Source organism: Amborella trichopoda, chromosome 8, assembly GCF_054954075.1.
Source record: "Amborella trichopoda isolate Santa Cruz 75 chromosome 8, AtrichopodaSantaCruz75HAP2 v2.0, whole genome shotgun sequence".
Lineage (NCBI taxonomy): Eukaryota > Viridiplantae > Streptophyta > Magnoliopsida > Amborellales > Amborellaceae > Amborella > Amborella trichopoda.
The window spans coordinates 43,986,838-44,004,144 of NC_142343.1; the positions used below are offsets into that span (position 1 = coordinate 43,986,838).

The window sequence follows — 17,307 nt, forward strand, 5'->3', positions numbered from 1 at the left end:
TAGGTCAACAATGGGATTCCAATTATCAATACTATAATCATTTAACTATTCAGGTGCTAGAGTCCAATTTTTTTTCACATGTTACACAACTCCTAAATCATCTGGATGCTTAACTTGCACTAGTCCATGCAAAAGCAACAGAGTCAAAAGAAGACCTATTTCTGTAAAAAGAAAAAAAAGGTTCTCCAAGAAACGAACATGGCTTACTTTCACACAGATTTATTTCTCATAAAGAAAATATTTCCACTCATTTTGTAGAAGAGAATAAATGGTACCCAAGGATCAATAATCCATTGGGAGCTCCCACTCCTGTTCAATTTCTCGATTTTTTGGAGAATTTCTCCGACCACCTGATCTCTTTCTTGTGCCTTTCCTTGGAGACCCAGGTTCATAGTCATAATTTTCTCTACGTCGGCCACCTGCCATATCGATGTTTCGGGTCTCCCAAATTCCCTATATTAAGAAAACAACACAAAAAGATGATTAAAGAAATACAGTTACTAAGATTTCATGAAGAAAATGATGAGACAGAGAGAGAGAGATCAAAATTTCGGTAACTCTGTTGGTACGATTGATAATTGCTAGAGCGAGTTTCAAAGAAGTGAAACTTCGCAAAACCAAATTAAGTGACTACTCATAGATCACTGAGGAAATAGTCACCGTAGGGAATAAATTGGTAGAGGGGTGATAAACTTTTCTATAATTAGAAAACTACATTAATCTGCACAGAGCCAGAAAGGGGCAGAAGTACTCGTATGCTTAGGGTGCATCTGATACCATGGTGCCCCATTAACTACAGTAACTAGCCAGTTTCTGCATTTTCTTATGAAAATGGCACACCTTGATGGTCGGACCCAGGAATTTTCCTCCGAAGTCAAACGGGGAACATCCTGTAACACAGAAAGAGCAATGCTCCATTGCACTTTCCACTACCGTGATTTTGTGCAATAAAATGCGCCCTAAGGTAATGTATATTTCTATGGGGATAATAGTCTCTCTTAAAGGCATGTCAGAACCTTTTTTCCTAGGGGAATTGCAATTGTTAAGCTTATATGGTTATGCCATTTCAAAATCACCCCATATGAGCACTGCTGACATGAAAGCACCGTACAAATACCCTTCTCCTTGAGCATCCTTTCCACCAAGCCCCTAGGAAATGAATAAAACCTATTCCCACTGGACAAACACATCTACTGAGGAATGTGGGAAATTTTTTTGGCCCTTTGAAGACATTGCATATGTCAATGAAAGTTTCAAACATACACAAGAAACTCACGGTGTTCATGTACATGTGTTTGTGTGTACAATTCTAAATTCTAACGTGAAAAAGAAAGGATTCTAATGATGGTTTCCATGCCACTAGCCCAAGAGGTAGAATTTCGGCAAGTTTACCTAAACAAGTGAAAGAGAAGGAATACAAATTACATGGCCAAAATTCGATCAAAAATCTGAAAGAAGTGGAGATACATAAGGAAATAAAACTCAATCAAATTATTTGAAAGCTCTTACAACTAAACAACAGCCATCAAAATTATTTTATATTGTAATAAATTGCTATGAAAAGAAAAGGAACTTATTTTTCCCCATTTGATGATGGTGACCTACCTTTGTTAGTCTCTGCACTCGAGAGAACACGCCATCATGCACAATCACTGTTTCCATTGTGACTTCAAGCACATCTATCACAAACAAACTGTATGTGCTCACCTGAAACATACAACACATAGGTATAACTCAAAACTAAACCAAACGTATACAAAGGGCATTCTCTGTTATATTTTTTTATTTTTTTCTTTCACCAGATATTCCACACTGTTGTATGGTCATTACCCTGTAGATTTATACTTTTTTTATTATACCTTTTCTTTTTCCTTTCGAGATGGGTAATTTCTCTAGTACTCTATTAAGAAAAAATCAATGCATTACCAAACTGGCTGGAATGATGGATATCCCAAAGGAGTCCAGTTCGAGGGATTCTACAGCTCCCGTGTTTATGTCGAAAGAGTAGCCTCGCACCTTTAGACACCAAAAAGATAGCATAATAAGCCCTCAACAAAACCTTCAACGGTTAAATACATATACATATATCCCTGTACATGTACAAACATGTTGTGTCAACACTCAACATCTCTGCATGTTCATGTCTAGATTCAAACATGCATAAAAACATATCCAATCTACGTATCAACATGCACATATACATATGGCCCAAGCATATACCTGCACGCAGGCTTGTAAAGGACATATAAAAATGTAAATGCCACTATACAATATTGTTTTAAAAAATATAATCCACACTACCCCAAGAGGCCACTGCAAATTTTCACAGTAAGTTCCTCAAGTGGACCTTAATATCAAATGCTGTATCATTTTTTATAGTGCAAGTTATACTTTACAATATGAGAAAACGCACAGAACTACGATTCATAAAAGTTGGTCAGTGAACCTAAAAGTCCATTCATATACCTACAGGGATTCTTACTATACAACGTGTTTCATATTTTTTCCCAATAAGTATTAATTTTTCTAATTGTTTGTTCAATTCAATTTACATTTTTGTCACTGTTTTCAAAAACCTCTCTCTCTCTCTCTCTCTCTCTCTCTCTCTCTCACACACACACAAACATATGTGCATCATGAATGTGCCAACGAGTGCATGCCATGAATGGTCATAGTTGCAGGCTCACCTTCCCAACATTGCGCCCATCATCTGTTATAACGTTGTATCCCACCTGAAAAACTGAAGCATACGGTCAGGTTCACTATGCTTAACACAGCTAATCATATAGCTGGAAATCAAGTAGAATGACAAGAGAGCAATTTTTTTGAAACTGAAGAGAGCACGACCAATTAATGATCATTTTACAAATATTTATAGTATAAAAAAGATCTAGTTTCGGGTGCAATTACTAGCAACCTTCATATATAAGGTGCATTCCCTTGCTCATATTTTATCAAAACTATGGCCTTTGAAATAGTGGAATGGCGGGACAGGATTCGTATAGCCAACCCCAAATAGTTGGGATAAGGCACAAATGATGATAATGATAATGATAATGAATTAAACGTTAATTTTTTTTCTGTTATTTCTAGGAAAGTGTAACATATTTTAACTTGGTTAGCATGGTCAAACAGCTGCAAATAAATCGGCGATAAAACAGCGCAAATATTTTAAATTATGAGCAAATAATCCAGAAAATGAATCTCATAACCGAACCTTCAAAAGAAAACAGCAAAGTAAATCAACCAAGAAGAAGGAATTCAATTGATGATAACCAGCTTTTAGTTCCTTTTTCTATGATATAAAACCAAATTACATTATTTTCAGTATGTCCATAGTTGCAGTTTTGCTCAAACGTGAAGCTATTAGCAGAAAAGATCCACTTTGGAGAATCACCAAGCCAACCAGAAAAATTTCTTCAAAGCTAAGTCACAAACATGATTACATGGTTATATAGAATTATAGATTACAGTACTCAAATTGCTCGTAAGTGACAGCAGTGTTGTTCTCTTCCAAATATTTCTTTTTTTATTGTAAATCATCACATTCCATACAGTTATAGATGTCATTTGTTTAATAGAAGAGATGGGCCAACATTTGAAAAATGAAGCCATACCAGAGTGTCCAGCCCAATCATTTTAGGCTCATTCTCTAATACACTCACATCCTCAACAAGCACGACATCCCCCACCTAAGCAGAACCAAAGAACAAAAATGCACATATTACACATCCATAAAGTTGATTCAGCATCTTCTCAAAAAGGAAAATGGAACATTATAAGATTTCCACATAATTACGGGAAATGCTACCATTACCAGAGGGCACATATGACACTGGAAACTCGTATGCCCAAATCCAGTTAAAATTATAATGAACTATTGTTATTTGTATTAGTTTTTAGAAATGCTTTACAGTACAGTTTAAATATACAAATAAATTCTGTCCCAACAAATTCACGATTTAAATTGAACAGTTTTGGAATGTCAAAGGGGAAAAAATGTTGGGAAAACAATCAGAAACAAGTGCTTCAGGTAATGGGGACCACGTAGACCTCTATGGGCAAAACTACATGGAGACATGATGATATTCTAGTGGACAATGCATGGGAAGCTTGTCATTTTTAATTGTCAAGGGAAACAAAGGAAACATGGAAGGTAGCCCAAGAAATGCAAAGCTCATTGTATAGTAAAGAAATTGTTAAAGCAACTAGGAATCTCTACTAAGAAAAATTAAAAGGAAATAGAAAATAAAAAAACAAAAGAAATAGATATATCAAATCACATACAAAGACAAAACCAGATTTACATGGTTTACTACTTGTTTGCATAAGCCATGTCCATGGGAGAAGATGGCCTAATCCACTAATCAACAAGAAACCTCGTGTACAGGTTTTCTGTTTTTTTTCTTTTTCTTTTTTTCTTTTTTTTCCTGGACAGCCGAAGGGAAAAATGAATTTACCCAATTTGCTTTCTCTCTCTAGAAACCCCTTTTCTCAAAGGTGAAGGGGTTTTCCCTCTCATATTTTCTCTCTAGACAAACATAAGCCTGACTCTAACTACAAAGAATTTATGTATCCATCCCAAATTAAGAGTAAAATCCACATGACCAAAATACCCTTTATAATTTAGGACTTTTACAAAAGAAAGAAAGGGGGAGAGAGAAAATTAACCAATGTATAACAATATCCATCTTGGTATGAATTTGGCCGTGACCCACTTGAAAAACACCTTCAAGGTTCTTCTCCAACACACCCCAAAAGATGCACACATGACGACGAAGAACAGACACTCTACTCCTCTAAACTCATTGGCCATGCCAACTCAAATACTTCGGAAGCCCTTACCCGGCTCATAGGTCTCAAGAATTTCAACCCTAGCCGAAGCACAGTATTGCTCGTCGAGGGGAACTCTAAAAACATAATTACATGGGCTTCTGGACTCTCAGGCTGCCCTTGGAGACTAGAACACATTTTTGACGAAATACTCCACCTTTGCAGGGATATGCACGTGCAGCACATCTCATGGAAGCATATATGGCGCGAGGCCAATGCAGCAGCAGACGAACTAGCCAAACAAGAAGCGAGCCAAAACAACCCATCCAGAACCATTTTGACACCTTTTTGAGCTCCTGGTTACCCCTTTTACATTATAGAACTGAATGTAAAGCTTTTTTTATCTTCTTTTTGTATAGCCCACCAATCACTAGGGCCTCTGTACATTGCACCCGGTCTGCAGGCTGCCATTTTTTATAACTCTATACATTTTCCTTTTAAGACGAACATTAACATATTCACAAAAAAAAATCTTAGGCGTATGTCAAGAAAGTTCAAGCATAACTTTAACTCCTCAACTGGGACAAGCTTAGTCATCATGGCGGCAGCATTATTCTTGCTATCAAATTTCAGAAGTGAAATTATATCTTCTTCAGTGACATCCCTAATAAAATGGTATCTAGTATCTATATGTTTGGTCCTTGAATGGTAAATTTGGCTTTCTACCAAACATATTGCACTTCAGCTATCACAATACGCCTTTCATTTATCCTATAATAATCCAAGCTCACTTACAAAACCCATCAGCCGTAAAGCTTCCTTATATGGCTACATGGATGCCATGTACTCTGATTCAGTAGTGGAGAGGACAATCATTGACTGAAATGATGACTTCCAACTATCGGATCCACAAAAAAAAGAGTGAAACCATAACCAGCAGTAGACCTTCTCTAGTCAAGATCCCCAACAAAGTCACCAATCCACAAAACCCATAAGTTTGTTCGAAGTCATTATTGCAGAGGGGTCTCTTTGCATCCAAATTGTCAGTAAGTTACATGGAGGAGGTCTTAGTGGACACTTTGGGGAAGTTAAGATGATTTCCTTGGTGGAGGAAAAATATTATTGGCCGAAGCTCAAAAGAGATGTCCACCGATTTGTTGAGAGATGCAGCTTATGTCAGCTAGCTAAAGGTCAGTCTCATAACACTGGCTTGTATTCCCCTCATGGACAGATGTTAGTATGGCTTTTGTGGTAAGGCTTCCCTGCATGGTCAGAAGTTGGGATTCAATATCTGTGGTAGTAGACAGCCTTTCCAAGATGGCACATTTTATTCCCTGCAAGAACACCCTTGATACTACAGATGCAGCTGATTTTTTCTTTAAGGAGGTGGTTCATCTTCATGAGGTGCATAAGACTATTACTTCAACTAAAGACACGAGGTTTGTGAGTCATTTCTAGCATATCCTATGGAAGAAGCTAGGCACTCAACTTCAGTACAGTACTGCTTATCATTCGCAGACAGACTGACAGGCTAAGGTTGTGAATAGAAATCTGGGAAACTTAGGAGGCTTGCAGGAGATAAGCCTTCACAGTGGGATAGGATTCTCCCTCAAGCTGAATTTGCATATAAAGCATAAACAAATGGTCCATAGGATAGGCACCCTTTGAGATAGTTTATGAGAATTTTCAGAATAAGGTGCTAGATTTGGCACCTCTGCTTGAGAAAAAGCAAGCAAGTGATGACACTGAAGCCTCTGTAAGAGGTTCATCAACAGGTACATGAGAAGCTTCAAGAAAGTCACGACAAGTACAAGGATGATGATAAACACTAACACCAAAAAGAATACAAATAATGCTCTTTAGTGACAGTGTACCCTAGGTGAGAATATTTTCCCAGTGGAATGCATCTCAAGCTCAAGTACAAAAAGTTTGCTCCATGTAGAGTGCTGCAAGGCAATAATGCATACAAAATTGAGCTTCCAAAGGGATACTGAATACCTCCTATATTTAATCTCTCTATTCTGTATGAATATCGTGGAGAGTCTATTGATGTAGAGGTTGCTGAATGAAAAGTGGAGATGCCTAAGCACACTACTGATTGGATCAAGAAGGTTCTTAACATTCGGTTCATTACTACCAATCATGGTTCCCACAATCAGTATTTGGTTCAACGTAAAGGCAAGCCTAACTCAGAGAATTCATGGATTATATTGGAGGAATTGAAGATAATTAACATAAAGAAGTTCACAGATGACCAGAACTCAAGGGCAAGTACTCTACTTGTCTCAAACGAGGGAAGATTGATGAGCAACGTGCAACAAACTCCAAGGCCAATCTTTAAGCTTCAGAGGCATTTCTCAGCCTAGTTTGCTAGGCTCGCGTAGCAGATTTTATAGAGCTTTCGCTATCATTTCCAAAATGAGGTCATATTAGCGATTTCGATATCAGCGGGAAAATTATGGCTATGCAAAGTCAAGGTTATTTTTAGGACAAGTTAGTCATCATTTATTTCGTCAAGGGAATTAAAGTCAAGTTCGAGTCCAATTCTAATTCTAATTACATTAAAATTAGGATTAGGAGTCTAAATAAATTATATGGATTAATTTAGGGTTTTAGTTCATAATTGAGTTATTGTTTAGAAACATTGTTTCCTTGAATTCTTGTGAATTCTGCAAAGCCATTGAAGCTAGTCTTGTTAGCTTCTTTTTAGTTTCAAATCAATTTATCAGTTTTTCTTTTTTGAAATTTTTTTGTGTTTTTCCGGGTACAAATTTGCATCTAGATGACTATGAGTGGCAGTGACATACAAGCAAAGCAGTCTATTTTCTCTACTATTTGGCGAACATAAATTCTCTTAAACAAGCAAAAGTTGCATGAAAGACAAATCATGTTTTCATGACTACATAAATAAGGTAGAAGTGCCCCAAAGAATAAAAATTTCCTCCAATATAAGTATGTGCATGTCATTCCTGAAGATGAAAATATATGCAAATACCAAAGGAAATATCCAAATGCATGTGAAAACTAGTTGACATACCTGGTATACATCCTTTAACAAAAACCTCCCTATATCACCAGATAGCAAGCTTGGCCTAACTTCAACCATGACAACTGTCCACTGCAACACAATTTCCAAATAGTGCACGAAAATTATTGCCACAGGTGAAATAATTCAGCTAAAAAGGTATAGTATTTGCCACAAATAAAATTACAAAACAATCCAAAGAAAGCATTGGGAAAGGTAGAGATAAAAACACTCACTGATGTAGTGTCAACCCAAAGTTGAGATACATAGCCAAGGGTAAGTGCACACTGTATGCTGATCACCTGTTTTGCAAGCATAGCTGATCTCTTTAGAACCTGCCTCTTGCTTATGGCATTAGAGGCCTCAAAATCACTACCCTCAATATTTTCTGGTCTTTGGGTGATCTTTCTTTCAATGTTTTCCATGTCTTCCTTTGAAGTAAGAAAATCAATACTTGAGGATGGGTCATCTTTGTCTCGTTTGCTTACAGTTTCCCCATGAACATTCAATTTCTCACCTAAGAATTTTTCCTTGCGCTTGGACTCCATGGAAGGATTTGCGCGACTATTTTCTACACGATCATTCATAGGATCCACCACAGAAGATGCCCAAATATTATGATCGGGAAAGTCAGTTTCATAGTTCTCACCCTCTTTCTCCATTAACCTCTTGTAGACAATCCCATTTAAAGAACCAAAGGTTTTTCGCCTGATCCTATCATTTCCCTCAAAAAAACTGTATTTGGATGAATTAGCCTCCTCATACCAGCTTCCATGATCTGATGCAGCTTTTACAATGCTTCGTACACACTTTTTGTTATTAAACTCCTCAACAGATGTCGATAAAGCTTTACCACTTCTCTTCCATGAAAAATCGCTTTTAATATCCAAACTACCAACATTTTTGTTTAGATAACATGTCGAGCACTCCTTTTTGCAGCCTCCTCTTCTTATAAAACCTCCAAAAACACTAATTGCACCATTAGTAGGTGCAAACTGAACAAATTCAGATGTCATATTCAATCTCATTGAACAAGTGCCACTTCTCTTAGAAGAGAACTCATTTAGACTGCATCATTTACTAAATTACATGTACTAACCTTATTTACACTGTTCACAGGTCGAGTGTGATTAGAATTCGACACCTTTGTGGATCTTATTGTACAATAATTGATTTCATCTTCTTTAGCAAAAACCTAAATCTATCATAGTTTGAGAAGAAACCACTATTTCTCCATCAATTTTCCCTGAACCTGCCTAAAATCCATAATTTTGACGGCTGAGCTTCAAAAGCAAACATAGAACAGAAGAATACGTGTTGCCTGGATAAGATTTGTAAAGCAGTTTAGCTGAAATACAAATTGAAATCAATCAATGCCATTGTCTGGTAGTTACAAAACCAGTCATACGAGTGCTTAAAATTTCATCATTCATTTCTCCGTCGATGGCTTTGGCATTTCTCTGACTAAAACAACCATGGATTCCATCTCTCTAACAGCATATGCACTTTAACAGGATTCATTGTTTCTCATAATGATAATTCACACAAGTCAGTCTTTTCTGGCATAAGTACTGAAAATTCAGAAATGTTCCTTCAAAAATGTAATTCACCACATTTAATAACCATAATTTATTCACTTTCCGCAAATTGAGAACAGCTCATCTTTACAATATCATAGCGAAAAAACCTCTACTTCGGTCAAAACTTCCCCTAAAGAACCAGATAATCCATGAAAATCGTATCTGTGACGGTAACTAATTAAATATAGGTAATTAAATATAGCTCAATAGTAAAATTAAAAAAAAAAAAAAAAAAAGAGAGAGAAATTGCATAAAGATTGCTTCCCGAACAGCTAATAAACCAGTAAACCTAATTTCGCCATTTCCACGTAAGTGTACCTCGCAATCCAAACAAACCACGAATCTAGCCTCTGAAAATGATATATGGATCTCAAAATGCAATCCTCTTCAAATAACTAGGGCAAATTTTACACGAAGAAGTTAAAAATTAGGGTTTCTTTGATTCCTTGCTGGCAATTTTGCAGAGCACTCGTATGATGTGCACAGTAAAACAAGTGCGGATAAAGGAAAAAGTTCGTAGTTGCAACCTTATACTGTTGAAATAAGATGCACCTCAAAAATGCTACTATCCTGCATCAGAGAACCCTCTAATTAAATCGATCATCTTCACCTTACGACGTAAAGAAAGAAAATAATTTCAAATCTCAAACATAGTGCATCATGTAAAATTGTTTATTTATAAGATTTTTAAGTGTTTTTTGATTTGTTCCATCTGTATTATTTTTTAAATTTAAAGTTTATAGCTAGGAATTAAAATAGATTTTGAAGTTATCTTAAGACCTTTCCTCAAAAGTCCATTATAAAAGGTTGTTTTGATGTTAGCTTTTAATTGATCATCTCAACGTCGAGATGTATAAATATGAAAAGAAAAAAAATATTTTGAATCTCCAAAATAATGTATACTGCAACACATTATATAGACAATTTATTTTCAAGATTTTAATGTGTTTATAGATCTACTTGATTTGAACCATTTTAAGAATTTAAAACTTTATTATTTAGAGATAAAAATAGATTCTCTAAAAAATTTTGACACCAAAGTTATGTTTATAATAAAATTTAGAGATGTACCTTAATTTGATTGTTTAAGATTGCGACCTTATGGAAACCACACCTTTTTTTTTCTCTTTTATTCATTCTTATTATATTTGACCTGGCCTTGACAGGGCTAGATCTAGGCCTAAGCCAAGGTCTCTTCTGCCATGTCTAGGCTCAATTAGCCTCATAGGGACTAGGGCCAAGTTAAGGCCAAGACTGGCCCATCCAAGACCCGACCCCTAAGAGTAGAGACCGAAAAGTCTCAGAGGTAGAGTTGGTTGACTCATAAATCAAAACTGAGTCAACCTAGATCAGGACCCTTGCAATTCTAAAAAAAAATAAATTAGACAAGCAAGTGTCCCAAGCTCAAGTTCTTCACCAACATTTTCCTAGAAAATCAATTGGGTTAGGCCTCAGACTCAGCCGCTAGGTTCGATAATACTCTAACTTACTTGGCTCCATATTCTAGCAAGTCGAAGCCCCAAATATTGCCAAAAAGGGCCAGCCAAGTAAGTCCCTCTAACGAAAGATTAAATCCATTTCTCCATCATCATAGTCCTGCTCTTGATTGGAGGCGATGAGCCTAATGGGCATGCTCAAACATCCACCAAACTGTCCCCATTGGTTAAAAAAATCAATTTTCTTTTCGCAGCATTTCCAGAGTTTTATGGGTTTCTCAACCACTCCATCATTCAAGCGTAGGTTCGAAAGCCAACAAGCAATGGCCAGCGTAAAAGCCGTTGTGCGTCAGCGCATCGGTTTTTTTATTCGTCTTTACTTGCTCGAAAGCAAGAAGCAACGACTAGCCTAGCATGAAAACCGTTGCGCTAACGCACATCCGTTTTATCTATTCTATTTGATCCAATTATTGCCAACAAAACCTATTAAGAAAACATATAAGAATCACTTAAGAATAAGGTTAAAAGTAATTTATTTTATTTTATTTAAATCACCAGCATAACTTTTGTCAACATTTTCTATCTATTTAAAAAAAGCCTTGGGGCTGCGTACGCTGTTGGTCTCCAACAAAGTCGACCAGGTTCCTACTTGCAAAAGAAATAAGCACCATAGCCTCAACCACAGTTATGTGATCGGTCCAGTGCTTTGGTTAGTTTGATCTACAATAAAAATTGTGTCTAGTCAAAAACCTATCAAAACTTAATATATGCTCGGTTTTGGTTGGTCTAACCATCGAGTTTCGACCGGTTCAGCCACTCAAACTAAATTGACTATTTTTATTTTCTCATATATAACATATGTTAAAGCTCCAATATTTTTTGAAAATTTTAAATATCCGATCAAACCTGTTCAACTGGCAGTCAAACCAGTTTGACTAAACTAGATCTCTCACTAATCACTCGTATAATCATATATTTCTTGAATGAATATAGGTTACTCGTACAGTGTTACACTACACACTTAATCCCTCGAGTGAAGTACCTATTTTGAGAAATTTTGTTCATATTAAATTTTATATCTTTTTAAGAGCCAATGCAATAGTATTTAGAAAAAAAAAAAGAAAATAAAAATTTAGTTCCTAAAAGACTTAGATCCGCCGGCCAAACTACAATTTAAACCACCTCTACTTAATACTTGGGGAAATTTGTTTTAACTACCTAGGATGAGCATGTATTTCTTAGAAGTTGTATGCTAGGTCGACGGGTACATCCCCAATATTTGGGTTTTTGGGTAGGATTTTACTCTAGCAAATCAATACAAGACACTTGTACAGGTTCTTGCACAAGATTTTTATCGAGGAAGTAAATATATGATATGCTCCAAGGGAACCATATAGTAGTTTGTCGCGTTAATGTAACGAACAAACAAAAGTTTATATAAGGAACTAGTGCTATGTATGTGCGTTGTATGTGATCTGATTTAGTTATAATTAAATAAATTTTCATTTTAAAATAATATTTTTGATAAGGCATCATTCAATTAATTAAATTGTTTTTAATTAAATAATAATGATTAGTTATATTCATGTTAACTAGAGGGATTGCATTTATATTGAGAGATAAGGATATAAGTCATATTCTATAATTAATGTGAGAGATTAAATGGGGGAGAGAGATATGAGGGTAGAGCGGAGTTAAGTGAATGAGGAGAGAGAGAAGATAGATAAAAAAATAAACGACATGCGTTGTTTTTTATAATTAATTTGAGAGATTAGTATGGGGGAGAGTCATGGGGGTAGAGAGGTTATCTTCTATAATCAATGCGAATAAATGCAAGATTTTAACATTTTGGTAGAGAGAGAGGTGTGAGGGGTAGAGAAAAGTTACGTGAATGGGAGATGAAGGGAGAGAATGGGATGACAAATAAAAGGGATGGGCAAGAGATGGCATGCATAGACATGATAATTAATGCGAGAGTTTAACATTTGGGAAGAGAGAGAGTCGCAAAGGATAGAAAGGAGTTACGTGAAGGGATGGAATGAGATGAGAAACAAAGGCATGGACATGAGATGGCATACATGGGCATGACAGAGATATGAGGAGAGAGAAGATAGAGTTATTAATATGGTAGGATAGTGAATGGGGAGAGGAAGGGGGAGAATGGGATAATAAAAAAAGAGGATGGACATGAGATGGCATGCATGGGCATGAGAGAGATGTGGGGAGAGAGAGAAGAGAGAATTATTAATATGGTGGGATACATGGTGCAAAAATAAATATGGTATTGCTCTCGTTTAATATATAATAGATAGATAAGATGCACAACAACAAAGACTCAATGAAAAGGTTGCTCTCACTCCAACAAACCCTCCAATTGATCATCTCGATCTCTAAATGTATTAATGTGAAAAAATATAATTCAAATACTGGGAATTGTACAGCTTGTAATGTATAATCTAGGAAGTTGATTTTCAAATATTTATATATCTGTTTAATCTACACTATTTATACAACTTTAAGTTTATTATTAGATATAAAAAGGAAAATTATATTATAAGACCATTTACCTTTAGTACAAGGTCATCATCATCATCATAGCCTTTTTCCAATTAATTAAGGTCGGCTACATGAATCATGGTTTGTCATTCTGCTTTATTAAATGTTATACCTCTCAGTGAGGCTATAAGTCCCCATATTTTTTTGAACTACTTCCAACCACGTCTTTTTATGCCTACCCCTTGCTCTTTAAGTTATTCCATTTGAACTAACTCGCACTTCATAACATATATTGTACTTGATCGTCACCATACATGGCCAGCCTAACTAAGCCTATTCTCTCTCATCTTATCGTCTATTGGTGCCACACCTTTAGTACAAAGTGGTCACAATTAATTTTGACCATTGGATGTAAAATTTGATGGCTGCATTTATTACATTGACTAAGCTCATACTTTAAAAGAATTTCTTTCTAACTTTGTAATATACCCAAGCTATCAGATTTCACATAAGATGGTTATAAATGATTGTGACCTTGTTGTATCAAAGATAAATGATATAATAGTACACAACCCATGAAAAAAAAAAGAAGATTCGCCAACCATCTTAATGATTTTATACACTTGAAGCACACCTTTGAGCATGCTTCAAGGTGCACCATTGATGTTTTAAAATACCATCGTTATACAAACCTCAGCCATAACAAAAACTTATGATGGAGGAAAAGTTTGTCATTATCTTTTGAGTCCTACCCAGTAAGTAATGCTTCTTGACTAGAGCTTTGTCTACAAGGCACGGCTCCCATTAAAAATCTTCCATTTTTAATGTCCTTATTCTCTCTTCAGGTAGCCCACCGGCCAATATGCTTCATTTTGTATCACGAGACATTCGAAAAGCATCACATGATCTGGATACTATGTTTAAAAAATGGAACCGGTGGTCCGATATCGAGTCGAATCGGCTGAGTTGGCGACCAGGCTAAACCAAATTAAAATAATGTAAATAATTTTTTTTGTTTGTTTAAACAAGGTTTAGGAGCTATAAATCACTCCAAAATCAGTGGTTTTGTAATAAAGCTTTTTTAATACAATTTGTGGTTGTATTGGGCGGACTCCTAATTTGGGGAGAAAATTGGACTCAGTACTTAGTGGTTCGGATTTGACTCGAGCAGTTCCGAGTTTAACTTCCAACTTTTTAAACCTTCGATAAATATGGAAACATAAGACACAATAATGTTCCAATAGTATATATTATATGGGAAAGGTTTTTATGTTTCTCATATAGCATAGAAGTTCTATCATCCCCTACCATCCAACCGTCCAATTTTGATTAAGAGAGCCACTCACCATTTGATCTTAGATTCGATGTCTTAAAATATTTTATTTTTAGTTTTTTTTATAAAAATTGTATGAAAATGAAATTTGGTATGCGCCATCTTCTCATTGGGGTGCACCTATAAAAAATATTAAAAATAAATTTTCGATAAAATATAATGACCAAAATATCCCTTGAAACTTTCAAAGGTATTTTGGTCATTTTATTTTATTTAATTTTTTTTTCTTTTTTTCGCTAGTGCGAGTTTAATAGAGGAATGGACATCCAAATTTTAGTGTCAAAATAGTTTATAGAAAAAAATTAAAAATAAATTAGGATAGAGACGTGACATTGTGGTTGGGGCAATTTTAGCCCTCCATTCAAAATGGACGGTTGGATAAAGAGGAGGATAGAACTTCTATGCTGTTGGGAAATCATAGACAGCTTACCTATATTATATTTAGGAAAAAGTTTATATAAGGGTAAAGCCCTAAACAATCATATTAAAACACACCTGATTTCGTTTTGATGCCCAAGAATCCTCAAGTCAACCATGTCGATTTCAATATATATGTACAAAAGAAAAATGGATTTTGAGTATTGAAAATAATGCATCTTATAATGTATTTTCTGAACTGACAGCTTTCAAGATTTTCAAGTGTTCATACATCTGCTTGATCTACACTATTTTTTAACCTTTAATGTTTAATTTTAGAGATAAAAATAAATTCTCAAGCCAACGCAAAGATTTCCAATACTGAAACATCTTCCAATACCATTTGAAGGTGCACCTTACTCTGATTGGTTTGGGCATCGGCCTTACCACACCCATATATAAAAAAGGAGTACACCACACCCTTCCAATGCAAGCTATTGTTTCCCATACAAAATACATAGGCTATACCTTACGTATGAATATGATGTTCTTAGATGACCCTACGTGTGGGGTTCTTGGATGGAAGGTATACAAGAGAGAGAGTCCACATGAAAAGGAACCACATGCCTAGGGTGCCCTAGCGTGCTAAAAGAACCATATCCAATGTCAATGGTGTTTAAAGAAATGAAACAGCCTAGTTTCCTTAGGCGCGCCATATAATTTGTTGAAGAATACTTTGTACCTCCTTTTGACCAGCTGGCCGCTATTATTTTAACTTTCAATTATTTATTTAAAAAATATTGCATTATCCAGTGATTTAAAAAATGCTAGGTGGGTACATAATCGTCCAGTCCGACTTAAGAATTTGTCCCTTGTGCCGATTCTGTCGATATATAGGAAACCACCAGGTCAAGAAGAGAACCAACGATTTGCTATAGCATAACAACATGTTGCTACAGTAAAAAAACGTTGTTTTGTTATAGTAAAAATGTTGATTCATTGATTCGGGCCGGTTTCTGGTCGGTTTACTATTTTCGTACATGTTTTTTCACTAGTTCACTATTTTGTCTGCACAGTAAAACAGCAATCCGAGCCACCAATTCATTGATCTGGCCAGATTTTTACGATGCAGATCATCAATCTATTTTTTAAATCATTAGTATATTTCCCAAGAGCCTAACACATCCACTTCATCAAATAAAACTTAGAAACAGCTAGAACCAATCACACCATCGTTTAATTTATTTTTAATTTTTTTTTTCTTTTTATTGGCTTGTTCACTATATCAGATCGTCAATCCATTCTACCGAATTAGATTGATTTTCTAGATATGCAATCCGAATCACCGATCTATTTTTTTAACCTTGAATTTTATTATTTTGATAATGCATGTGCCCCACCTGCCTCAAAATCCTATCCATCAAACTTAGATTTTTCAATTATTTAATTTCTCTATTATTCCAAATTTTCAATTGTTTTATTTCTCCGTTATTCCAAAATCGAAAAATATTCCAATTCATAAAAGGAATATTCGCGTCCCTTCCACACTGTAGCCTTATCTTGTGGCTTGCCTTTCCATTTGATGATAAGGTCCAACCGTTGTGGGTCCACGCGGCCCAAAAGAGAGCGGAAGACAATCGAACGGCGTTTGTGTTGCCACGTGTTATCAAATTGCGTCACACGGGTCTCACACGTGGAGCTGTAGAAATCAGACCATTTAGTTTTTGTTGGGTAATTCAAAGATAGATGAGCTCCTATCTGTTTTTTAAAATCGTTAGTAGTTTTTAACACATGAAGTGAGAATAAAAGTCTAAATATTGCTTTTAATATCAATGGTGCTACTATCATGACCCAACTCCTTTCCCAATTAGCCTATATATTTGAAAATGTTTAAGGATGATGTTTATAAGGGTCAACTCTAATTGTTAAAGTAATGGGTATTTTTTTAATTTTATTTAAAATTAATGTTAGTGTAAATAAATTTCAAATTACCTAAAAAATCTATTTCTATTCGGGATATTAAATTTAAAGATTAAAAAAAAGCTACAAATCAAGTAGATCTCTAGGCAATTGAAAATCTTAAGAATAGATTGTCTATACAATATATTGCAAATTATTTTTAGGGATTGTCTATAAAGAGATTGTTTATCTTTTGCACATGGAGGTTACCGTCATTTCCACTCATTAGAGGTTAAATTTGATGGTTTGGGATGAGTTATTAAGTTCTTGATTTTTTTTGGAACTTTGTGTGTCTATTCAATGATGCTTTTACGACTACCTATTTTAAAATTTAAGGGACGATAATGA

General features: G+C 35.4%; 1 protein-coding gene across 4 annotated transcripts; it reads right to left on the bottom strand.

Annotated features, from left to right (window-relative positions):
* Positions 1–16: 16 nt before the first annotated feature.
* On the bottom strand, positions 17–9,021 carry LOC18432374 (uncharacterized). 4 transcript variants are annotated; one of them, XR_016060853.1, is made up of 7 exons: positions 8,035–9,021; positions 7,811–7,891; positions 3,618–3,692; positions 2,688–2,732; positions 1,927–2,090; positions 1,606–1,707; positions 17–453 (listed from the first exon to the last, which is right to left on the bottom strand). XR_016060853.1 is itself a non-coding variant. In XM_006842482.4 (7 exons), exons 1-7 carry the CDS (start codon positions 8,824–8,826, stop codon positions 283–285), a joined length of 1,356 nt encoding a protein of 451 aa, XP_006842545.2. In that variant the 5' UTR covers positions 8,827–9,021; the 3' UTR covers positions 17–282. The 4 variants fall into 4 exon arrangements, 1 of the variants encoding a protein (XP_006842545.2); XR_016060854.1 differs by having other exon boundaries at positions 1,927–2,016; positions 2,688–2,740; XR_016060855.1 differs by having other exon boundaries at positions 2,688–2,740.
* Between the last annotated feature and the right edge of the window lie 8,286 nt (positions 9,022–17,307).

Bases quoted from the DNA above. Each gene is read 5' to 3' on its own strand.
- LOC18432374 (XM_006842482.4), bottom strand. From the start codon at position 8,826: ATGAGATTGAATATGACATCTGAATTTGTTCAGTTTGCACCTACTAAT. The intron at 1,708-1,926 runs GTAATGCATTGA...TGTATGTTTCAG, and splicing joins CCATCATTCCAGCCAGTTTG to GTGAGCACATACAGTTTGTT. The intron at 454-1,605 runs GTAGGTCACCAT...TTCTTAATATAG, and splicing joins GAGTGCAGAGACTAACAAAG to GGAATTTGGGAGACCCGAAA.